The sequence below is a fragment of the Triticum aestivum genome, chromosome 7B (genome assembly GCF_018294505.1).
Source record: "Triticum aestivum cultivar Chinese Spring chromosome 7B, IWGSC CS RefSeq v2.1, whole genome shotgun sequence".
NCBI classification, from domain to species: Eukaryota; Viridiplantae; Streptophyta; class Magnoliopsida; order Poales; family Poaceae; genus Triticum; species Triticum aestivum.
In genome coordinates, this window is record NC_057813.1 from 479,112,305 (window position 1) to 479,137,207 (window position 24,903).

Genomic DNA, 24,903 nt, shown 5'->3' on the forward strand with positions numbered 1-24,903 from the left:
TTTCGACTTCAGTCGGATCTGTGGCACTCTCGGGCTGTGGTGATTCTTCGGTGAAAGGATCTTCCTGAACTGAAGGTGAATGAATATGTTCCAAAAACACATTTCGGGGAATGGCCTCTCTCTTTGAGCCTATCTTTGCCAACTCATCTGCAGCTTGATTTTTCAGTCGGGGTATATGGTGAAGCTCCAAACCTTCAAACTTCATTTCCAGCTTTCTTACTGCATTGCAATAACCAGTCATGGCTGGGCTCCTGACATCCCATTCCTTCATCATTTGATTAACCACCAAATCTGAGTCGCCGTAGACCATAAGGCGACGGACGCCGAGTGAAATGGCCATATGCAACCCATATAAAAGTGCTTCATATTCGGCTTCATTATTGGAGGAATCAAAATGAATCTGGAGAACATAACTAAGCTTGTCTCCACGGGGGGATACCAATACTACCCCAGCACCTAAACCATTCAACATCTTGGAGCCATCAAAGAACATAGTCCAATGCTCTAACTGAACTTGAGTCGGCAATTGCTGCTCAATCCACTCGGCAAGGAAATCTGCGATTGCTTGGGACTTGATAGCCTTCTTTGCCTCAAACTTGATATCCAATGGAAGGAGTTCAATCGCCCATTTTGCCACTCGACCAGTTGCATCTCTGTTATTCAAAATTTCAGATAGTGATGCGTCGCTGACGACTGTAATGGAGTGGTCAGAGAAATAATGCGCAACCTTCTTCATGGTCATGTATATTCCATAGACAAGCTTCTGATAATGTGGATATCGTTGCTTGGATGGAGTCAAAACTTCAGAGAGATAATAAACTGGGCGTTGAACCTTGTAAGCTTTTCCTTCCTCTTCTCGCTCGACCGTGAGTACTGTACTGACAACTTGTCCAGTGGCTGGAATGTAAAGCAGTAAAGGCTCTTTGCTGATTGGCGCAGCGAGCACCGGCTGGGTGGAAAGCAGGGCTTTGAGCTCTGCAAACGCTGCATCAGCTTCTTCAGTCCACTCAAACTTATCAGATTTCTTCATCAGTCGGTAAAGAGGCAGGGCCTTTTCACCGAGACGAGAAATGAATCGACTCAAGGCGGCCAAACAACCAGTCAACTTCTGAACGTCATGCACTCGCACGGGGCGTTTCATTCGGAGGATGGTATCAACTTTTTCTGGATTGGCGTCGATCCCTCGTTCGGAAACGAGAAAACCGAGTAACTTTTCTCCTGGAACTCCGAATGTGCACTTTGACGGATTAAGCTTGATATCGTACCTTCTTAGGTTGGCAAAGGTTTCTGCGAGGTCAGTCAATAAGTCGGAACCTTTGCGAGACTTGACCACAATGTCATCCATGTATGCTTCCACATTCCGACTGATTTGAGTGAGCAGGAACTTCTGAATCATTCTCATGAATGTGGCTCCAGTATTTTTAAGACCAAATGGCATGGTGACATAACAAAAGCACCCGAACGGGGTGATGAAGGCTGTTTTTATTTCATCGGGACCATACAGTCGGATCTGATGATACCCGAAATATGCATCTAAGAAAGACAAGCACTCACACCCTACAGTCGAGTCAACAGTCTGATCGATGCGAGGGAGAGGGAAGTGATCTTTGGGCAGGCCCGATTGATATGCTTGAAATCAATGCACATACGAAGTGAATCATCCTTCTTAGGGACCATGACTACATTGGCTAGCCACTCGGAGTGGTAGGTTTCACGGATGAACTCTGCTGCCAACAACCGAGCCACTTCTTCGCCGATTGCTTTTCTCTTCTGCGCGGCGGACCGCCGAAGGTGCTCTTTGACAGGTTTTACCTTGGGGTCGACACGCAAATGGTGCTCAGCCAGTCCCCTGGGTACACCTAGCATGTCAGAGGGTTTCCATGCAAAGATGTCCCAGTTCTCACGGAGGAACTGGATGAGCGCTTCTTCCTATTTGCTGTCGAGTGTTGTTGATATATGAGTCGGTGCAGCATTGGGATCGGTCGGGTGAATATGAATCGTCTTCGTTTCACCAGTCGACTGAAATGCAGAGTCTGTAGCAGGCTTCTTGGCTTGGAGCAAATCACTCGGATCTGCACTCTTCTGATACTCTTGGAATTCAACTGCTGCCATCTGTGCATCGGTGATTTTTGAACCTTTCTGGAAACATTCCTCTGCCTTCTGCCGATTGCCTGTAACTGTGATCACACCTTTGGGGCCAAACATCTTCAGCTTGAGATACACATAACATGGTCGAGCCATAAAACGTGCATAGGCTGGCCTACCCAGAATGGCATGATAGGCACTCTGGAAATCCACAACTTCAAATGTCAACTTCTCCTTACGGTAATGCTTGGAATCACTGAAAACCACGTCGAGGGCGATCTTGCCGAGTGATTCGGCTTTCTTTCCAGGGATAACATCATGAAAACTCATGTTGCTCTCGCTAAGTTTGGACATCGGAATGCCCATCCCCTTCAAGGTTTCAGCGTAAAGGATGTTCAAACCACTGCCACCGTCCATCAGTACTTTGGTCAGTCGAGTGCCCCCAACCACGGGGTCGACCACCAGTGCTTGCCTCCCAGGGGTGGCTACACGAGCAGGATGGTTAGACTGATCGAACGTGATGGCTGTCTGAGACCATCTCAGGTATGTGGTCGTCGCCGCCGGAGCGACCATATTCACTTCTCTGTTGATGACCTTCAATCGACTCTTGCTCTCAACATCAGCAAAAATCATCAGAGTGGAATTGACTTTGGGATAACCATCGTCTTCCTCTTCGTCCTCATCTTTGTCCGACTCTTTCTCCTTCTCATTGGGTTGTTTCTCTCAGAACTGCTGGATCAGGAGTCGACATTGTCGAGTAGTATGCTTCGGGTAAATTAGATTACCTTCATCATCTTTCTTCGTGTGGATGTGACATGGCAAATCCAGCACATCATTCCCTCCTTGATCCTTTACCTTCTTAGGGGGCCATGGCCCCTTAGGTTTTCCCTTAAACTTTCCTTGAGTCACTGCTGCAATCTCTCCAGGTGCCGCTGGCTCGGCCTTACACTTCTGTTTCCGACTGGAGTTACCCCCATCGGCCTCTTGGCCGATTGGTTTGCTCTTCCCGCTACTGAGTTGATCCTCTTCTTCTCCGTTAGCGTACCGGGTTGCTATCTCCATCATCCGAGTCAGAGTCATATCCCCAGTCTGACCGAATTTCAAGACCAACTCTCTGTATTTGACGCCTTCCTTGAAAGCGCACATCGCTTGATGCTCTGAAACATTCTCGGCGGTGTGATGCAAAGTGGACAACCTCTAGATAAAATCTCTCAAGGTCTCACTCGGCTTCTGCACACAATGCTGCAACTCGGTCAATCCCGCTGGTCATTTGCATGTGCCTTCGAAAGTTCTGACGAACACTCGAGCCAGTTCTTCCCAACTGTATATACTGCTCGGAGCTAGCTGAGTCAACCACGCTCGGGCTGACCCTTCCAACATCAAAGGGAGATGTTTCATCGCAACTTCATCGTTTCCACCGTTAATCTGCACAGCCACTCGGTAATCTTCAAGCCAAGTTTCAGGCTTGGATTCACCGGAGAACTTACTGACCCCGGACGCCAACCTAAAGTTGGGAGGAATCACCACTGCCTTGATGGCCCTGCTAAAACACTCGGGACCGGAAACATGCACTCTGCTGCCACTTGGACGATCTCTGCCAGGGTCTTCTCTGTGTGCTCTGTTCCGGTTGACCAGGCCTTGAACGAGGATAGACCTCGCGTCAAAGCCCGGTTCCCTTGGGTCGACTGAGGCTCTGCGCTCACCACTGTGACGGCGTGTGTCATCGTTCCGCCGAGGCATATACGACACACTCCTCGGAGGAGGCGTGGGTCCTCGACAATGATTGTCACGGTCGAATGGATGATCATACTGCCCACGGCCTTCACGCCGCGAAGGCGATCTTGGGGTGTGAGCCGACTGAACCATGTCCGCTGCAACGGATCTGCTGTGAATCCTATTCCGCGACTGAGATACTGCTATATTTTGCTCTCCTGCTGCCCGGAGCAAGGCCCGGATCTGCATCAACCCTCTCCCAGCTTCTGACTGGGAAGGTTGGATCGACTCTGCTATTCGGGCCGCAGCTGTGAGATTCTGAATCGGAGTGCGGTATACCTTAGGTGGAGGTGGAAAAAGCTGTCATCGACTGGACTCATGGATCCGCTCCTGAGCGCGCTCGTCGAGAGCACGTTGAAGGTTATCCAGTCGAGTGCGCTCAGCCAAATTAGCTAGGCGCACCTCCTCCAAGGCCCGAGCCTCGGGGGTTTCTCCAACGATGGGCGTGTGGAGCGCATCCATGTTGCGGCGACGAAGTTCTTCCCTCTGCTGCGAAGAGAGGGGTTCGGGTCGGTATTCCTCATGGACGCGTGATGGATCGCCGCCTCCGTCTCCGCCGCCTTCACGGCGGAAATCGGGCGGGCTGTGAGGTCCGTCGACCATCAAGACTTCAGCCGCAGGGTCGCTGCTATCGCACTCGGATGCGGTCTCCGCGGAGCCAGTCGATAGGTCGAACAGGCCGTGGAGAGTTTCGTCGGGCTCGATTACCGCGACTTGATGGGTGGTCGAACGTCGAGCCACCACGTGTTTCATCCATTGCTGAAGCCGCGACCGACCGGATCGCTTGCGGCGACGAACGGCGGGGAGTGAAAACACCGTCGGGGTCGACTGATACTGAGTCGACGGCTGTGGAAGGAGAACGCCGCGAACGCACGCTCGGAAGTGCGTTTCCCCTCGGACGAGGAGTGCCCCAACGTCCAGGGGAGCTTCTTGAAGCCACGCGGAGTCGTCGGCGACGAAAACAAGCGCACCGAGACGGATCTCGCGGCCCTCGGCCAATCCGCCACCGGAAACCATGACGATGGCGATCGGTAAAACTTGCAACTTCACCAGCAAGTCGCTAAGATACATGCCCCACGGTGGGCGCCAACTGTCGTGGTCCTAAGACTGATAGTAGAAAGGTGGGTAGGTATGGAGAGGCAAGATCTCAGCTATGGTGAAGATGTACACACGAGGTTTACGAGTTCAGGCCCTTCGCAGTGGAAGTAACAGCCCTACGTCTCAGTGCCCGGAGGCGGTTGACTGGATTATGTGTGTGATATTACAGGGGGTGCGAACCCTTGTCTCAGAGGAGGGGGGTGGCTTATATAGAGTGCGCCAGGACCCCCGCCCGCCTCCATTACAAGGGGCTTAATGTACATAAAGTAAGGGGCGTTACTAGTAACGCCAGCCTTAAGTACTCTTAATGCTTATAAAGACTAAGGGGTGAACGTCCGGCCGTTGCGTGCCCTTCCGACTCCTGGTCTTCGATAAGTCGAGTGACTCTCCATATGGTCGAGTGTCGGTAGGGGGAGGACCTCCGAGTGATGTGGCCGTCGAGTGGATTGCACTCGACGCACTCGACCGGTGCTCTCCTGTTGACTCTTGGTCTTTTTTATCTTCCAGGGTAGTGACCTTGGGTAGGACGTATAGGTCAGGCCTATGACCCTACCCCAGGTCTGTATCCTCGTCGGTAAGCAATTTGAACATCAAAGCCCAAAACTCTTTGTGTTCTACTCGTGCATATACATCTACGCATAGACCTAGCTCATAATGCCACTGTTGGGGAACGTTGCATGAAAAATCAAAAAATTCCTACGAACAGCCAAGATCTATCTAGGAGAAGCATAACAACGAGAGGGAAGAGTGTGTCTACGTACCCTCGTAGACCGTTAAGCGGAAGCGTATATCACACGGTTCAAGTAGTCATACTCGTCACGATCCAATCGCGATCCAAACCAATGAAGTACCGAACGGACAACACCTCCGCATTTTGCACACGTACGTCTCGATGACGTATTCCCCTCTTTGATCCAACAAGCGAGGGAGGATAAGTATATGGGATCGCCGGCAGCACGACGGCGTGACGGTGATGGTGGTGGAGTGATTCCGGCAGGGCTACGCCAAGCGCTACCAAAACAATGAATACGGAGGAGTTACAAAGTAACGAGAGAGAGGGGGGCAAGGGCTTGTGTGTCCTCTTGGGGGTGCCCCCTCCCGTCTATATATAGGTGGAGGGGCATGGTGGCCAGCCCTCCAAGCCCAAGGGGCGCAACAAGGGGAGGAGTTGGACTCCTAGTCTAATTCCCTCCTTTTCCGTACACAGGTGGACTTTCCACCTCTCCCAAGCCACATGGGCCTTGAGGGACTTTTGCGCCTGGACCAATAAGGCCAGGGCGGCTCCCCTTGGCCCATGCTAACCCTTGGAACGTGGTGGAACCTTCTTGAAGCTTCTCGGTACAATACCGAAATAACTAAAACTTATTTCGGAACCCTGAAAACGACTTTCATATAAATCTTTACCTCTGTACCATTCCGAAGCTGCTCGTGATGTCTCGGATCACATTCAGGACTCTGAACAACATTCGGTCACCAACATGGATATCCCAATATTACTCTAGCGTCACCGAACGTTAAGCGTGTGGACCCTACAGGTTCGAGAATCATGTAGACATGACCGAAACACCTCTCCAGTCAATAACCAACAGCGAAACCTGGATGCCCATATTGGTTCCTACATATTCCACAAAGATATTTTATCGGTTGAACCACAGTGTCAAGGATTCGTTTAATCCCGTATGCAATTCCCTTTGTCCGGCGATATGTTACTTGCACGAGATTCGGTTGTCTGTATCTTCATACCTAGTTCAATCTCGATACCGACAAGTCTATTTACTCATTGTATAATACAAGATCTCGTGACTAACTCATTAGCCACATTGCTCGGAAGCTCTTTACAATGTTGTATTACCGAGATGGCCCAAAGATATCTCTCCGTCATACGGAGTGACAAATCCCAGTCCTGTTCCATGCCAACTCAACAGACACCTTCGGAGACACCTGTAGAGCATCTTTATGATCACCCAGTAAGAAGTGACGTTTGATAGCATGCAAGTTACTCCTCTGGTATCCGGGAGTTGCATGATCTCATGGTCTTAGGAATGGATACATGACATGAAGAAAGCTATAGCAATAAACTCAAGTGAACGATCGAATGCTAAGCTTACGGTTGGGTCTTGTCCATCACATTATTCACCTAATAATGTGATCCTGTTATCAAATAACAACTCATGTCTATGGTTAGGAAACCTTAACCATCTTTGGCCAACGAGTTAGTCTAGTAGAGGCTCACTAGCGACATAGTATTTGTTTATGTATTCACACATGTATTTAAGTTTCCGGTCAATACAATTGTAGCATGAATAATAAACCTTTATCATGAACAAGGAAAGATAATAACCAATTTATTATTGCCTCCAGGGCATATTTCCAACATAGAGATCTTATGTCTCAAAAGGCAAGAATCCATTTTCTAAAATCGTAGGGGTTAACTTGTTCTCTATTTCTTTCCATAGCAGGACTAAAATAGGTTATGCACATCATTAACCCTTGTTTAGAGACTATGACACTAAGCCGACATATCTTGTGATTCACGAATTGACCTTAGAAATCTCATAGTAGACGGACACGCCTTGAAAGAATAGCACTGGAAAGTTTGAAATAAATGTAGGAAAATGCCGCCACCCGTGCCAAATTAAGGATTTGAACCTGGATGGAAAGATTCCACCATAAGGAACCTAGTCATCCGAGCTATGCTCAGTTCGCTGCAAGACATTATGTGTCATTTGGTTCACAGAATTCTAAAAACGCAAGAAAACAAAAAACACAAGAATTGGATATTGATGTTTATGTAAAGCGGAGGATTGGAAAATATAGAAATTTTTCAGGCTTGGGCGTTTGGTTCACAGAAATCCTAATAAACAGTCAAATCAAGCCACACGAAAAGGTATAATCAGCATGTCATTGTGCCACTAAGGATCTCAGCCTTATTCTTCATGTGTAGAATTTCAAAAGAGAGGTCCTAGTGGATTATAACATTCCTGCTTTTTTCCTCTAAATCTGAGACCACATAATCTTTTTCTTCACTTTTACTCCCTTCGTCCGAAAATACTTGTCATCACTGTAGATACATCTTTTTTTATTCATTTTGATGACAAGTATTTTCGGGCGGAGGAAGTACTTTGCTACATTTCTTTGAACCAAAGGCTTGAATAGTCCCACCGTATTTTTTTCCCTATTCTTATGCGTTTCTTTTACTTTTCCTTTGAACCAACCAAAAGAGGCCTTAAAATGCTTTCTGAACAATTTGTTTTCTTGACATGTTTCTGAACAATATTTTATCCAACGGCCTTGGTGGCGCCACATGCTATCCGATTGCTCTTACTATTCCCCACGTTTCTCTCCCGTGCCCGTGCCCGTGCCCACCGCACCAGCCAGTAGAGCGTTTATTACTCGCGGAGTCGTCAGGTAGGATCACGTCAACATCTCCTGTTTCGTACTCCATCCTATCTGGGGCTAGTGTTGCACAAAACACCTACTATACAAGTTTGTTGCAGAAAGCACCACATATTGGTGTAATACATTGCAGATAGGTCTAATCTAGTGTTTAGCTATATTAACATAATTTCAGACAAATGGATCCCGCTTGTAAGTCAATTCTAACCGGCTGATGCAAAGGAATGTGATTTTTATCCGTTTGGGTTGGCCGAGCAGACATGCATGTCCGGGTTTTCTGGGTCGGCTGATGCACCCACCGTGGCTGACGCATTTGTCCGCGTGGTCTTAGAAAAACTAAATAGGCACAAAAAATATTTAAATTTAAAACATGAATATTAATAATACATGATTAAACATTAAAACCGCTGGCCAAAGTCCCCTTCAAACATAACTAAATATAATAAAACATAATAAAAACAAAAAGCCTCACAGCAGTTCTCGCCCACAGCCGTAAGCGTCATCCTCATCGTTGGAGCAGGTAAAGTCAAAGAACTTTGGCGGCTGTGCCCAGGGGAACGCTGTCTGGTAGGCCGTGAGCGCGGCCTCCTCCGACGTCTGCTGCTACGCCATGGCTGCCTGGTGCCGCTTGCCTCCTCCTGCTTCCGCCGCTCCTTCTCCTCCTCGCGCGGCTAGTGCTATCGGTGCTCCTCCTCTCCGCGCTCGTGTCGCATGCGGTGCTTCGACCAGTCCACTTCTCCTCTAGCGTGCGGCAGCGCCGCTGCTCAAGGTAGGCCGCCTCCTCCTCCGATGCACCGAGCCACACCAGTGGTGTGCCGCCCCTCCCGCACGATGCCCTGCCACTGCGTATGTCTCGGTGACTGTGGGCGGTGCCGGCGTGGGTGTATGTGGTGCTGGTAGCGATGGCGGCGGCAGTGGCGGGTAGATGCAATTGCCGGCCACAGAGAGCTGGAGCGCCTCCTCCAGACCAAGTATGCAAGACTAGTCATATTATTTTGTGATGGTTGTATTGGCCACATGACAACTAGTTTGCTGTAGTGGCCATATAGCAAATACTTGGATGCTAAAATCTAATGGCAACAATATCTACCATGTTTTTGGTGCTAATGATCATGCCGAACTTGTTTCATTTAAATTTTGGTTCAAATTTTAACAATTTTAGAAAATATGAAAAATTCCAGTGAATTTCACATGTCTACAGTACCATTCTGGGAAAGTTTTACCCCATTTGGATCAATAGGTTGAAGATAATGAAAGTTTTGGTTAGCCCGTACATTTTTTTGGTTTAATTTTTGACATTTTTCAGAAAAATGAGAAACAATTCCAGTAAATACTACATGTATTCAATACTAATTTGAGAAAGTTTCGGCTCAATTGGACCACAAGTTTGGGAGATAATGGCGATCTAATATGTTGGCTGATGTGACCGGTTTTTATTGCCACATGTGCACTTACAAATGGGACACATCTGTATAAAATTATGTCAATGTATCCAAACACTAGATTAGATCTAGTTGCAATGTATTACACCAATATGTGGTGTTTTCTGCAACAAACCCATATAATAGGTGTTCTGTGCAACACTAGCCCCAATAAGTGATGGATTATGCAATTCCCCAATATGTGGAGTCCAGGGGCAGAACGGTCACTCGCACGGGCACCCCCCCTACAAAGCTGGTCTCCTTTTAAAGTCTGCGGTGGCAGAGCACCCTACCCCTGTGACAGAGGAGAGAAAACAGCGGCACCCGGCCCCGCCCCGACACAGCGCGACCGAAGCCGCCAGAATACAAACCACCGCCCCGCCTGCCTCCTCTCCCCTCGGCGCCCGCGGCAGAGAGCCGCCGCCTCCGTCGTCGTCGTCGTCTCCTCCTACCCCCGAAAAGGTAGGTCTCATCGTCTCCGCCGCACTCGTTCATTGGAGAGGGCGGTTCTTGGTCGGATACGCCCGGGAGCAACATGCGGCGAGGCTGTCGGTCCGGCGCGGCCTCTTTTCTGGGCGCTGCTTGGCTGAACCCGGCAGCTGCGGATTCGCGGGGGTTTAGGATCTTTGCTGCCCTCGCCGGATCTCGAGCTTAGGAGGGGTTTGGTGTTCCGTTTGGCGCCTCTTTTTTCCTGGCCTGAATTTTCTTCTCTTTTGCTCTGGTTGCCGTTACTGCGCGGTTCGCCTCGACCCTCGGCTCCTGCCCGTATGCTGCTGTTGTTGCCAGTAGTTAGCTTCCATGGCGCCTCTGCACTGTGCTTATGCTATTTCCGAGCTGTGTTGTTTGTTTTTACCGTTGCTGATGTTTTTCTCGTTTGAAATTCAGGCTGAGATCGCCGATTCGCGGGCCATTTGATTTGGCGCGCGGTTTCTAGCCGTGCTTCCCATGGCCGGGTCCATCGCGGCCTCGGCCTTCTTCCCGGGGTCGCCGGCGACGCCGCCGCCCAAGAGCGCCCTGGGCGAGCGTCCGGACAGCCTGGACGTCCGCGGCATGGCCGCGAAGCAGGCCTCGTCGTCCTCCGCCGTGAGGGCCAGCAGGACGCGCGCCCACGCGGCCGTCCCCAAGGTGAACGGCGGCGGCGGCAAGTCCGCGCTGGCGGACGCGGAGCACGACACCATGTCCTCGGCTGCGCAGCCGAGGACGTTCTACAACCAGCTGCCCGACTGGAGCATGCTCCTTGCGGCCATCACCACCATCTTCCTGGCCGCCGAGAAGCAGTGGACGCTGCTCGACTGGAAGCCCAAGCGGCCCGACATGCTCGTCGACACGCTTGGTTTCGGCACGATTGTACACGACGGCGTCATGTTCAGGCAGAACTTCTCCATTAGGTCCTACGAGATTGGGGCTGACAGGACGGCGTCCATCGAGACGCTCATGAACCATCTGCAGGTGAGTTAGCTGCCGCGGTTTCGGAGGCGTAATAAGACTGCTCTTCCTGGTTATTGGGCACTGACATATTTCTTGGTTTGTTGATGCAGGAAACTGCACTCAATCATGTGAAGGTCGTTGGGCTGCTAGGAGATGGTTTTGGTTCGACACCGGAGATGAGTAAACGGAACTTGTTCTGGGTTGTCAGCCAAATGCAGGCCATCATCGAGCGTTATCCATGCTGGTATATCTCACACGCTAGCATTTCCTTTTCCCTTTTGTTCTCTTATATAATTTGAGCTTGGATAGGTTTTACAATAATCTTTGGAACAATCAGTGCGGTTAAGGGGAGTTTTCGAGTTGTTTAACAAATGAATGTGAAAGTGACGCTCCATAATAGTCTGCTTTATGTCATAATTATTAGGTCAGCAATTCCCACCTGTCATGGTGTGTGCAGGCAGAGCAGACTTTCAGTATTTGATACAGAGAGGCATTCTTTGAATCTCTTAATGTCATGTGTTACATTTATTGGCAGATGTTAAAAAAGTTTAATTTTGTTAGCTGAAAGTTGTATGTCGCCATAAGGAGTTGCTTTTCTATTGTTTTCATTAATTTGGTTTTCGTTGCTCTGCAGGGGCGACACTGTTGAGGTGAACACTTGGGTTGGCGCTCATGGTAAAAACGGAATGCGTCGAGACTGGCATATACGCGATTCTGTGACGGGCCATACAGTACTGAAGGCTACAAGGTTCAAATTTTGGTCGCTCAGAGATAGCATCAATCACATATCCTTTCAGTATTAGCTAATGCTGTGTGGATTGGATTTGTTTTTCTTCTGCCCCACATATTCAGAGTCTGTCATCTATGCATTCTAATTCTCGTTAAATTTGCAGTAAATGGGTTATGATGAACAAGCTTACTAGAAAGCTTGCAAGAATTCCAGATGAAGTACGGACTGAAATAGTGCCGTTCTTTTCTGAGTATGCTGCTATTGAAGACCAAGACCACCGAAAATTTCCAAAACTGCCAGAGCATGACCGTGCTACCTCAGCCAAATATGTCCGGACAGGCCTGACTGTAAGTTTTGCACACACATACAGTACAAGGTTGCAAGTATATTCTTATCTTTTTATGCTGTTTACTTATTATCATATATATGATGCAGCCACGTTGGGCTGATCTTGATATCAATCAGCATGTCAATAATGTTAAATACATTGGCTGGATCCTTGAGGTAAAAGACAAAGTTTCCCTTTCATGTGCATCTTTATTTATCGCTGAGACATAAAAAATTGCTTCTTGATTTGTAGTTAAGCATATGCTACTTTCAGAAGCTGTTTTGATTTAATCTTATATATGTATACACTCCATGGAGGTTGCCTATTTCTTTCTGCTGTCAAGCATTCTTTCACGTGGCATTTCCATCACAATTAAGTTGTCATGTTGTGGACCATATCCTTGTGCAGACAGTTGTGTGGGTGCACATAAAATGCTGTTAATGCACGACACTTTCCAAATAAATGATTTATCACGTTTTATTTCCTATGTGTCTGTTGCTAGAACTTGAGGAGCCAACTGTTTCAAGAAGTTAAACAGTCAGTCTATCTATAATTAGACCAAATATCCCAGAACTAATGCGCCTATGCTACTACTTAGCGTGTGCACCTACCTATTCCCAACCTCAGCAAATATTATTCGTTAGTTGTCTCTCTAGCCTTTCAAAATATAAGTTGGAGAAGAAATGTATCTTCTGATCTGATAGATTTAACTATGTTAGGTTGGTCACCTAGGTACCTAACCATGTTGCTCACTTGTGTTGCTTTCGTAAAAGATCTTGACTGGAATCCTTTAATACAACTTGTCTGCTTGTCATTCGTTCGTTTTTTTCTGTCAAAGAACTTGTGCATGAAGACAATGGCCATGTGTCTGATTGATAATATGGCATGTGTCACGTGATAACCGTATCGTCCGTTGGAGGATTACACATTCAGAAACAAAGAACAATCATTTGGTAATTGGCTTGCAAACCGCGAACATGTGAAACAGACCTAGAGCAGCATAAAAGAAATGAGGAAAATTCACATTTAATCAGTGCATGTTATGCCGAAATATATCGGTACATCTGCAGCACCGCAACTAGCTTGACCCTGTTTTCCTTTTTCCTCTCAGAGCGCGCCAATCTCCATCCTGGAGAACCATGAACTGGCGAGCATAGTCCTAGACTACAAAAGGGAGTGTGGCCGGAACAGTGTCCTGCAGTCGCACACCACGGTGCACACCGACTGCGCCGACGAGCCCGGAGAAACGACTCTGCACTGCGAGCATCTGCTGAGCCTGGAATCGGGACCCACCATCGTGAAGGCCCGGACCATGTGGCGGCCAAAGGGAGCCAAGTCCCAGGAAACGGTGGCTCTATCCTGGTGATTTTCGGCAGGAACGGTTTGGTAAAAGCCCGGAGCAGCCACCCCCGTACGCGTTCTCTACCGGAAAGGTAATCACACGTTGCACATACGTACATGGATGTGTATAATATAATCCCATCATGGCATCACAAACGGGATACCCAAATTATATACAGTACGTACACAGAGAGTGTGTGAAGGTGGAGGGGATAAGAAGGGTATAGGAGAGCGATGAGAAGCAGAGGAGACAAATTGGTGTTGTAATTATCGAGTTTGTAGCTATATTACGGTGTGATGGGAAGTGAACTCTTCCCACACACACCTGGGGTCTGTCTGTCTGTCTGTCTGGGGCTGTGTCTATATTACGAGCCCTTGAGAGCGGCCTGTTCTATACTTACTGAACTTTAAGATCGTATATTGTATTGATTTTATTATATATGCGAGAATCGCTTCTTCTTGTCCTGGTTGGTTGTTTGCCGAAACGTGCTGAAACTTGAGATCTGGGGCTCGAGCTGTCCGACCTTGTTTTTGCTGAGCTTCTGAGCTGTCCAGCGTTGAGATGGCGCGGCTGCTAAATGCTTTCAAGAGTTGCCTTGACCTGCCTGCGTAGTTGGAGCAGGCAAGGCAGGCAGCTTGACGTGAGCAATGACGGGTTCAGCTTATTTTATTGGGTTTGACACATCAAATCTCCAAAGCAATTTTCTGTGCAAGAACATGCAGACTCCTAACTTCCTAAGGGCTCCTTTGGTTCAAAGGAATAGGAAATTTTCCTATCATGTCTTTGGTTCAAAGAAAATGGGGCAGATGAAAAATGGAGGAATTTTTTCCTTCGCTCCCAGTTTCAAAGGAAAAAACACGGAAATTTCCCTTTGACCATGTTTATTAGGATTTCCTGTGTTTTCCAATTCCAAGGAAACAAACAGCAGAGTTGACAGAATCCCTATGTTTTCCAACTGACGTGTGTTTCTGGCTACTTGAGATGCAGTTTCTCTGAGACTGTATTGACACGACCAACTTTTTGGCAGTCCATGAATGGACCTGCAGATAGGATAGCAATTACTAAGAAACTTTTGCTTTTCTTGCTTGTCAAGCTTTTGGAGTGGAAGCTTCTTGTGCAACATTCAGGGAAGCTTTTGGAGTGGAAGCCTCCATTGACCTGCAGCACGAGCGTGGTCTGAGGCGTGCAGGGATCGAGTCAAACGGAGCTCAAGACGTGTAGGTTATTGTGCCGGGATGCCAAACAGGTCTTGTCAAGGCGTTGTTGGTGGTGGTTGGAGTTTGGTTACCTAAAGTTAATGAGGCCAAACGAGGATTGGTTGCGTGGAGTTCATGGTGGTGGATAAGTAAGGGTCAATGCTCTTTCATTGGCCCGTTGATGTAGATGTGCCGTTTGCCTCTTTTCCGACGATTGATATGCCGTTTGCTCAAGTAATCTAGCTAGTAGGAGGTGTGCTTAATGATCAGGTGGCTGCTGCTATGGCTCAGGCAGGCACTAGTTTTCCTCTGAAAACCTTGGGAGTATACCTGCGTTCTTTAGAAACGACTCCTTGAAACACTGAAAGACACTAGTAGCACAGGCAAAAATAATAAAAAAAATTGAATACTAATCCGCATCCGCTTTTAACCGACTCACGACCTGTAGGAGAGGGGTGTACTTGTTGTAAAAAATGCGTGCATTCCGCTCCTTCCAAATGGTTCAAACAATCGTGTTCAAAAAAGAAAAGAAAAAGGCTCAAACAGTCATCACACATCACACATATGCAGTTCAGCTTCTTTCTATCTTTTTTTTTTGAGAACCAGCTTCTTTCTATCTTTGTCCTGAAGATCATCTCTCGTGGACATCCACCAGGGGACGAGGTCCTGATCAACCGATGGCAAGAGCTATGTGATTAAGTATTTAAGTTCTCTGCTTGAGCTACACAGGAGCTATAGGTAATCAGCAGGCCCATTACTCATGGAACACCCTGTGCCAACAAGGTAGTGAGAAAACACGATGGGCTTTCTAATCTCTATCTTATGGACTTTTACAGGATGAGGTGATATCATGCATGATGGACAGATTTGCAGATTCTACTCTGTGTATTGGTTGTAATAACATCTTACATTATGGGACGGAGTGAGTAATCAACATTACTTTGGAGTTCTAGCATTTTTGCACTTTGTAAACTGAACCGTTCTGCTCTCACCCATTTCATCAGTGCGTTGATGCATGCAATATTACTGTGTTGGTACCAAAACAATGAATCACACCTTACTTGCAGAAAATAACAACTCAACCTGGCAAGAGTATCCAAACCTCCTGACAAAAAGTTATATAGGCTTGGCAAAGGGAATGAGTTACTGATCTCCCTCTTCCTAACACTCACCTGCCAAAAAGGACACCGAACAACTACGTATATATACTAAGCTGTCATCTTAAGCCTGGTGTTGCTATCAGCTTAACCAATCAAGCTCAACATGTCTGCTAGCTACAAGACCATTTTCATGAGGATACTTCTCATCTCTTGCATTCTACTCCCCCTTGGGTTTCTTTCTCTTGCACCACCTCTACCCGCAGCTAGCTCGAGAAGCGCACGAACGTCTGGGTACATTGTTATCAGTGGTAATCTGCTAAAACTCTCTCTCTCTCTTATCATGTTGCTTTTCCGCAGCTTATGTAAGCTTTAACACGCTTTTGGCTATTAGGAGATTGTGCCGCCATGTATTGCTTTGCATCATCAGTCTTCGAACATTCGTAGAATACATACATTTGTTACAAAACATACGGAATTACTGATTTTCCTGAAATAGATGCGCGGAGATGACAGCTATGAACTGATGCTGTTTACAGGTTGCAACAATTACTGCAGCGTGGCCTGCTGCTACTGCAACATCCACAGGTTTCCACCTGTTTGTGAAAAGTGCTGCGAGTAATATGAAGTCTTCACTTCCTCCATCTTGGGAACAAGGCAGGAGATACTTCCGGCGTGCTGTCTCGGCATAATTTTGTAATACATCTGAAAGTCTGAGTTTCAACTACATGGAAACGCCTGAAAACCCTTAAGTTTCAGTCGTGCTGTATATTACTTTTCCGATAACACATTGTGTTTGTTACTTTGAAGCAACATGATCTGATTCTGGCAATATCAAACCTACCCATGGCAATTCTTGTTAAATAACAAACGATTTTAGATTCGGTATACGCCAGAGTATCAGCAGCTCACAAAGCATGGAAGATAACATGACACAAGTAAAACAGTCATCGCTAGTTAGCTTACTTCACCACCAAATGATTTGAAGACTACTTACCCACGGATAATACATGCATTAACTGATTTAAGAACGAGTCCAGTAAGAACTAAACATTCTACGCTAGTGCTACAAGTAGAAGTTGCAAATGAAAACTTCTGTTCAAGGGGAAGTACTGTCCCTGAAGCTGCCAGAGTATCAGTAGTGTGTCCAAACTACATTTCTCTTTCTGAGCTGTCCCTGAAGCGCCAAAGTAAGCCTCCAATAATATTGTTTATGGAGTGAGAAGCCATTGGGACTATGATGCTTGAGGAAGCTATGGTTGCTAAACCATAGGCAAGGCCAACAAATGTTGCCCTGGAAACACAAAAGATATTTACATATAAGAGCACACACTAGTAAATTTCCATGTCTCCTATGTTGTTTAATATAATGGCCGATATGTTGGCCATTATTATTGGCAGAGCCAAGCAGCATGGTCAAGTGGAGGGGTTAGTTCCTCATCTAGTTGATGGAGGAGTATCCATCTTACAATACGCTGACGACACTGTCCTATTCATGGAACATGACATTGCTAAAGCGCGTAATATGAAACTTATTTTATGTCTCTTCGAACAATTGTCTGGTTTAAAGATAAACTTTCACAAGAGTGAGCTGTTCTGCTTTGGGAAGGCCAAAGACGAGCAAGATACTTATAGATAATTGTTCGGGTGTGAATTAGGTTCTTTACCATTTAGTTATTTGGGCATACCGATTCATCACCGTAAGTTATCTAATAAAGAATGGAAGTGTATCGAAGATCGAATTGAGAAAAAACTGAGCTGCTGGAAGGGTAAGCTTATGCCTTATGGAGGTCGGCTAGTGCTGATTAATTCGGTATTGACTAGTATGCCGATGTTCCTATTATCGTTCTTCGAAATTCCGAAAGGGGTTCGGAAGCGACTTGATTTCTTTAGATCGCAGTTCTTCTGGCGGTCAGATGAGGCCAAGAGGAAGTACCGACTCGCGCGATGGGATATCCTTTGCCGACCAAAAGACCAGGGTGGTCTTGGTATTGAGAACTTAGAAATCAAGAACAAATGTCTTATGAGTAAATGGCTCTACAGGTTAGAGACAGAGCCGGAGGGCATGTGCGCACAGATTTTGCGCAATAAATATTTGCAGTCCAAAACAATCGCTCAGGTTACCATGAGACCAACTGACTCGCCATTCTGGAAAGGGCTTATGAGGACGAAGGATTTATTCTTTCATAGGGTCAAATTCTTGGTTGGCAATGGGATGTCAACAAGATTGTGGGAGGATACGTGGTTAGGAGAGGCGCCCTTAGCTCTCCAATATCCAACCCTTTATAACATTGTGCAACGTAAGGAGGAGTACGTAGGCACAATTTTCCAAACGATCCCCTTGAATATTCAGTTCAGACGTGCGCTAATTGGTGAGCGATGGACAGCTTGGATGCACTTGGTTCGGAGATTGATAGATGTTCAACTCTCTGACCAACCAGATTCGCCGCAATGGAAACTAGCTAAAAATGGAGTTTTTACGGTCAAATCATTTTATTTGGATTTGATTAATTTTGGCCCAATCTCAAGATCGTTGCATATCTGGAGGATTAAGGTTCCCTTGTGTATAATTTTTTTATGTGGTTTGTCCGCAAGCAAGTAATACTCATCAAGGACAATCTAATTAAGAGGTGATGGGTAGGTAGCTCACATTGTTGTTTTGTGATCATGATGAAACAATACAACATTTATTCATTGAATGCCCACTCGCCAAATTGCTTTGGAGAACGATTCATATAGCTTTCAACATTAACCCTCCAGTTGACATTGAGCCGTTGTTTCGAATGTGGTTAGCTGGGGTTGAACATACTATTGCGGCTCGTATTCGGATTGAAATATGTGCGCTTCTGTGGGATGGAACTGTCGGAATTACTTTATTTTTAACAGACAATACAATTTAATTTCTTGCAGGTTATCTTCAGAGCTACCGCTTGGATCCGTATGTGGTCCTTACTCACTCCTATGGACTCCAGGGAGCCTTTGGTTACTGGGTGCAACCAGTGGGAGATGGTAGCACGGGCTATATTCAACCGGTTCGGATGGCGGTCGCATAACAGGATAGGACTCTAGGAACCTTATCCTACATATTACCGTACCGTTTGTGATTGTCAGCATGTACTTTTCCGTTTTTCTTTTGCTTCGCTCCGCTTGTGAGCTGTAATACTTTTGAGACTTTGTGCTACTTTGCATACTTTTAATAAGATGGCTGCATGCATCATTGTGATGCAGAGGCCGGGGGTAAACTTCCATTTCCAAAAAAAAAAGTAAATTTGGGTGGTAACTCCCTCAAGATAAAAGGTGGTAGTTGGCATGTTTTAAGAACTGCGAACAAATAGCCCTTACTCTTTTTTTCAATTCTATTAGACATTTTCGAAAGTACAGTTGGAGAACTGTTACCAGACTGCAAATGAATATCTCCTGCCATTTCCCAAGTGAAGAACACCGAAAAAGACACCAGTTGCTAGAGCACTTATCCAATTCAATCCAAAAATTGGCATCAATGCCCCTCGAAACAGGAACTCCTGATATCGAAAGTAGACATGAAGGTTAGTTCTCAAGAAAATAAATATTCTTGAATGAAGTTTTAAAGAAGGATATATGCTCACTTCACTTATCCCAGGGAGACAAGCAACTACAATGTAATCCAGAGACTCCAGGGAAGTAAGGATCTAACGGTAAAAGTAAAATAATTAGAAGTTAGTGTAGAAATAAGGGGACTTTCACTAGCTAATGCCGTTGGGTAAGTTTGCCAAGGCCCAGTTAAGTTGAAAGTGACATCACAAAAAGAGCGCAAGTAAAAATAATAAAATAGGGCAGTTTACACAAAGTAACGTAGATTGTGACAAGTAATTGTGTGCGTGCCTTGCATGTATCGAATAATATAATTAAAATTTAATAAAACATAAGCCTTGTTGTCCATTGTATAGTTCATCCAAATTCACAAGATCCTTTATGAAATGTTCAGAAAAATATGCGAAAAAAGCACAATTATTTACCTGAACAAATACTGCATCTTAACCTAAAGTATTGCATGTTTGCAAAAGACACTTGTAAGTAAATGAGACTTAATTCAGAGGTTGGACATACCTGTGTATTTGCGGCTTCACTGGAATCTCTGAAATCGGGCCATATCTGTAGCAGAATGTATCTGGTAGACGATATCAATATTACTAGTCCGGCGACCAACTCGAGATGCCAGGTTTCAAAATTGACTGCAGAAAAGCACAGGATTAGTTTGGTTGGGGACATTTAGCTGACTGAATACCGTTACATGACATCTCTTTCATTTCGTAACAGAGCAGGGAGCAAACTGACATGATACGGCCGTAGGGTCAGCAAACGGCAGTCCATTTGAAGATGCAACGTGTGATGCCTGTAGAAGAGATGGTATGACATTTTGATCACTAGGATGTTCTGCCATACTAGAGAGTACGTACTACTGAATTTTGCATGCTTCAGAATGGCTTGTGCTTCCAGTAGCTGAGATTTGTTCAGAGAAAACTAGATATGGAACCACTGCAAACACAATGTTTACCTCACGAAGAAGGAGACCTAATGCAAGCAGCAAGCCGGATGTGAGGGTGCAAGACTGAAGAACAGCACTCCTTGGGGCACCCGCAGCTTTCTCATCGCTAGTAGCATCATCATCGACATTGAGATCAAGGATGGTGGTGGGGTTTTCGCCGTTGCTCGGGGAAGCTTCTTCGGCGATTAATGCTGGGCCTTTGGACAGATTCCGGGAGCGTCTCCGTTTCCTCTCATTATTCTTTGTTGCAGATACTCTGAACACCTTCAATATTTATGTAAGGTTTGGTTGGTCACTGATACATGGGGACCTAACTGAATTTTTCGACGGTTCAGTGTGAAAGACGTACAGTGCGTGGGAGTGGGACTGAATGTGGATGCTGGCAGGTAACAGCTGAGATCTGGCGTTTCCAACCTGATCAAATATGATCTGCCAGTGTAAGGACATCAACATGATGATTGAATTCGCATTTACATGACATAATTAAGTGCCAAAAAAGTGACGGGAAAAAAGGAAGATAAATGCCAAGAAGACGGACGGAAGATTCCAGGGTAATCAGAAAATAATAACTGCCGACTGTGGATTTCATCCAAACCTTGTGATTCTGGTTTCCAGTGTCCAATCAGGGCAAGAAGAAGAGGGACAGGGATGAGAAATTATGCACACCTTGGAGGGACGGTGCGCTCGCTGCGGCTGCGAGCACCATCATCCGCAACGGATGGCCACAATTGAAGCTGTAGGATTCAGGGACAGTGAGAGAGGACACCGAGATTGGAGCCGGCTCCTCGAAGCTAAGTCACGAGCATCACTTAGGCCAGATTGTGACGAGCGCAACCAATCTCTCTCGTCTGGCTTTTTACTCCACACGTATGAGTGTCCAGATTGGTAGAATCAGGTCCAGGGTTCATATCTGCTGCTAAGCGTTCTAGGCTGGGCGGTGGTGTTCTGTGGTCTAGAGTTGTGCCGCCTATCTTTTTTTTTAAATAACCGTGCCTTCATTAAACACACTAGTTAGGGCATCTCCAACGCTGACCTCTAAACCGGACACTTCATCCGTCCATGGATCCCGCATGGGGTCCAGTCAGTGAAAAAAAGGAGGACCAGTTAGCGAACACCAGTGCGGGAGCCGGCCTAGCCGCATACATTTCAAACCGGACAAAACTCGTGCAAATCGGTTGGTTTTCATATAAACCGGGCGAAAACATTTACATTTAAGACATTTCCAACTAAAGTATAGCGGACTAGGCTATGTTATTCTATCGTAGTCTATCCCCGGCCGAGGCGGATCCCATTTCTCAGATCTTCCCCATGTCCGGCAGCAAGCTCATCTGACCGCCTTGAGCACTGAGGGATATGCTTCAACGGGAGGGAAAGAGTAGTCTCCGCTTCCATGAAGCACGAATCAGGGTCATCTTTTGGGGCGGGGGAAGACGGTCACCATGGCCTACGCCCCAGCGAAGCGGGCAAGTCACCGACTATGTAGCCCGCCGAGGTGATGGTGGTGGCCTTCCTAGGATCCAAGCAGCGGTGGCCTCTCATGGTTTACTTTTCCTCGGTATTGGTGGCGGCGACGGGGATGGCCGACGTGAAGTTGGCGACGTCATCGGTGCCCAGTTAAATCCCTCCACCGCCACGTCGACCTCTGGGAACACGGCTTCTGTCTCCGGCTCTCCGCCTACGCGTTGCGGCCATCGCTCACAATGGATTTGCCGAGAGACGACATTGGCCAACCTGGATGGGCGGGGATGACCTGGAGATGGTGGTGGCGCCGGCTCCGGAGAGCTTGTCCGCAAGCCAGCCTGTATCCGGCTGGCTCGTCTGGCCACTCAACCGACTGCAATGTCGGAGAGCTCCTTCTTCTGCTCGCCAGAGAGGCTGTCCCACAGGGCTTTGGAGAGGCCATGACGGGTGTGGTGCAAGGAGGAGATGGAGAGCAGAGGTGTGGGGTTCTTGCCCGGTGCCTAGCCACGTTCAAATAGTGGGCGGATGCAAGTCGTCAATCAGAGAGGTGTTTAATGCCGACCGGCATAGGGACGGACGCAGGGAGCTCGAGACCCCAGAGTAGGTTCCTTAGCACACGCGCTGGTTTAGTGGAGGTAGGCGGGCATATGGATGCCGTTTCAATGTGGAGAGAAGGCGTGCACAACGGGCATGCAGCGGACGACGCTCTAGGCCGGCGCGCCGCTTTAATGTCGGCTCCTTCAACTGGTCGCATCCGCTCTAGGCCGACATGAACGCGGTGCTGATGCTCCGGCGGAAGAGGGCACTGGCGAGGGAAGGGGTTTTGGGTGGGCCAGAGTTGTCGGACGCTTGTGTGGCTGTGGTCCGGACTTCCACAAAGCCCCCATGGTTTGCCGGAAAATGAACGCATGGACCACCCGCGAACAGATATAGGCCCGTGTTGGATGAAAAACACGTTCATACCATGCAGTCCACACGGATGAGGGTGATTTGAAGGTCCGTGTTGGAGATGCCCTTACAACCTACAAGAACATATGTAGACAGAAACTAGTACAAGGACCAGAGAAAAACAAATGTCTTAGAAACACTGTTGAAAAGACTCCAATAACAAGGAAATTACAACAAGGCCTATAGGGATATATCAACTGCCACCAAGTTTCAATGTCATCGAGACACCCATCATAATAGAAACCCAACCTCGCCAAAAAAGGTTGCACCATAGCCTATAAGGCTTTTAGAGCAGAAGAATAGGCCCACTACAAGTAGCAAGGCCCATATCGATGTGGTGCATTGGCCAGGGATTGTCCCCATGCTAGCCTGGCCCTGAATCCGTCAAGCCAGGTCAGGGAAGAGAACCGGATCCGCCAACTATGAGCTATCTTTCACTAAAAATAAGTCTATGAGCCATCATCCCCCACTAGTAGAAAACATGGCATACGTTCGGGCCAGATAAGCCCATTAGTTCCGGTTCTGTCACAAACCGGGACCCATGGGCCCATTGGTCCCGATTCATGAGGTCAGGGGCCCGCCGGGCCTCGTGAGGGTATTGGTCCCGGTTCGTCTGGCCCCCTTTGGTCCCGGTTGGTGGGACGAACCGGGACCAATGGACCTCGCTCCTGGCCCACCACCATTGGTATCGGTTGGTGGCTCGAATCGGGACCAAAGGGTGGCCTTTAGTCCCGGTTCATGCCACGAGCCGGGACCAATGAGGTGCCTATATATACCCCTCGCCCGCGAGTAGAGCACTCCACTGCTCTATTTTTCTGGCCGGCCGTTGGAGAGCTTTGTGGTGCTCTAGCTCACCTCCTATGCACACGAGGTGTTCGATGGAATGCCCGATCCACACTACTTAAGCTTTCTCCTCTCCAAGCTCGACCTCCAAGCTCCATTTTCCTCAATATTTGTCAAGGTTTAGCGGTCCGTCATGTCCCGTTCCGGTCTTCACCGCCGTCGATCGCCCGCGCCGATCTCGTCGCCGGCACCACCGTGGCGAGCCTCTTGTTCTTATCTTCTTTCTGAAAGGAAAAAAAATCTTACTTGTATGTTTATATAGATACTTGTATAATTTTATTATTTTTATTATTGCTTCTTATTATTTAGTGCGGTGGTTTTGGTATCCACCCCCATCGGCCCTCGTCCTGTCTATGATTCGGATGTGGTATATACTAGCTTTATAACTATTTGGTTCATTTATTATTTATGACAATTATGCCGACCAACGTGACATAGATTTTATTTATCTAGGAGGTATGTGAACCGGAAATTCCAACCGACCCTATTGTCGAGAGGTTAAATTTAGTTGAAGAAGAAAACAATTTCTTGAAGGAAAAAATAAAAAAAATTGAGGAGGAGAAGATGATATTGGAGTTTCATGTTGCGGATGTCGTCGATGATCACAAGATCAAGATGGATGCAATGCGCTTGAAGATTAGAAAGATTAGAAAGATTAGAAAATATGCCATTCATACCGAGGCTTGGTATCATTATGCCGTTGGATCAATTGTTACCTTGGTTGCGATTATGATCGCATTTGTTTTCGCATTGAAATGTTTTACATAGTTTCAATGTATGGTTAAATTAATTAGATGCTCTAGAGAGTTATATGTTGTTCAACGAGAACTATGTATGTGCTTTGGTTTTAATGCGATGATGAACTTCTATTAATTTGGTCACTTAATTATCTATTCATGATGTTCTGTAATGGTTTTGACACACTTAATTATATATAATGCACGCAGATGAACTGGCAATGGATGTACGGTGACAGACACACCTCCGAGTACATTAAGGGCGTGCATGATTTTCTCGAAGTGGTTGAGGCAAACAAGTAGAATGGTTTTATGTGTTGTCTAGGCCCTATCTGTGAGAATGCGAAGTCTTACTCTAACAGGAAAGTCCTTCACATCCACCTTCTTGAGAAGGGTTTCATGCCACACTATAATGTTTGGACCAAGCACGGAGAAATAGGGGTTATGATGGAAGACAACGAAGAAGAAGAGTACGATGACAACTATGTGCCCCCC

At 46.9% G+C, this 24,903-nt stretch overlaps 2 protein-coding genes across 2 annotated transcripts; one reads left to right on the top strand and one right to left on the bottom strand.

Annotated features, from left to right (window-relative positions):
• The first annotated feature begins 10,044 nt into the window (after positions 1-10,044).
• On the top strand, positions 10,045-14,060 carry LOC123156838 (palmitoyl-acyl carrier protein thioesterase, chloroplastic). The gene is made up of 7 exons (XM_044575024.1): positions 10,045-10,235; positions 10,659-11,222; positions 11,312-11,445; positions 11,836-11,949; positions 12,095-12,278; positions 12,367-12,435; positions 13,371-14,060. The coding sequence occupies exons 2-7, from the start codon at positions 10,719-10,721 to the stop codon at positions 13,623-13,625; spliced, it is 1,260 nt and encodes a 419-aa protein (XP_044430959.1). The 5' UTR covers positions 10,045-10,235; positions 10,659-10,718; the 3' UTR covers positions 13,626-14,060.
• Positions 14,061-16,840: 2,780 nt separating this feature from the next.
• On the bottom strand, positions 16,841-21,368 carry LOC123156839 (uncharacterized). Its single transcript, XM_044575025.1, has 8 exons — positions 21,086-21,368; positions 20,769-20,833; positions 20,429-20,683; positions 20,209-20,266; positions 19,981-20,105; positions 19,500-19,562; positions 19,291-19,415; positions 16,841-17,188 (listed from the first exon to the last, which is right to left on the bottom strand). Exons 1-8 carry the CDS (start codon positions 21,126-21,128, stop codon positions 17,047-17,049), a joined length of 876 nt encoding a protein of 291 aa, XP_044430960.1. The 5' UTR covers positions 21,129-21,368; the 3' UTR covers positions 16,841-17,046.
• Positions 21,369-24,903: the final 3,535 nt, after the last annotated feature.

What these genes read in the sequence shown, in the direction of transcription:
- LOC123156838 (XM_044575024.1), top strand. Translation starts at nt 10,719, where the DNA reads ATGGCCGGGTCCATCGCGGCCTCGGCCTTCTTCCCGGGGTCGCCGGCG. An exon ending in CGCTCATGAACCATCTGCAG is followed by an intron (nt 11,223 to 11,311) that starts GTGAGTTAGCTG and finishes TTGTTGATGCAG; the next exon opens with GAAACTGCACTCAATCATGT. An exon ending in ATCGAGCGTTATCCATGCTG is followed by an intron (nt 11,446 to 11,835) that starts GTATATCTCACA and finishes GTTGCTCTGCAG; the next exon opens with GGGCGACACTGTTGAGGTGA.
- LOC123156839 (XM_044575025.1), bottom strand. Translation starts at nt 21,128, where the DNA reads ATGATGGTGCTCGCAGCCGCAGCGAGCGCACCGTCCCTCCAAG. An exon ending in TGACCCTACGGCCGTATCAT is followed by an intron (nt 20,106 to 20,208) that starts GTCAGTTTGCTC and finishes GCTTTTCTGCAG; the next exon opens with TCAATTTTGAAACCTGGCAT. An exon ending in GTGAAGCCGCAAATACACAG is followed by an intron (nt 19,563 to 19,980) that starts GTATGTCCAACC and finishes TTTTACCGTTAG; the next exon opens with ATCCTTACTTCCCTGGAGTC.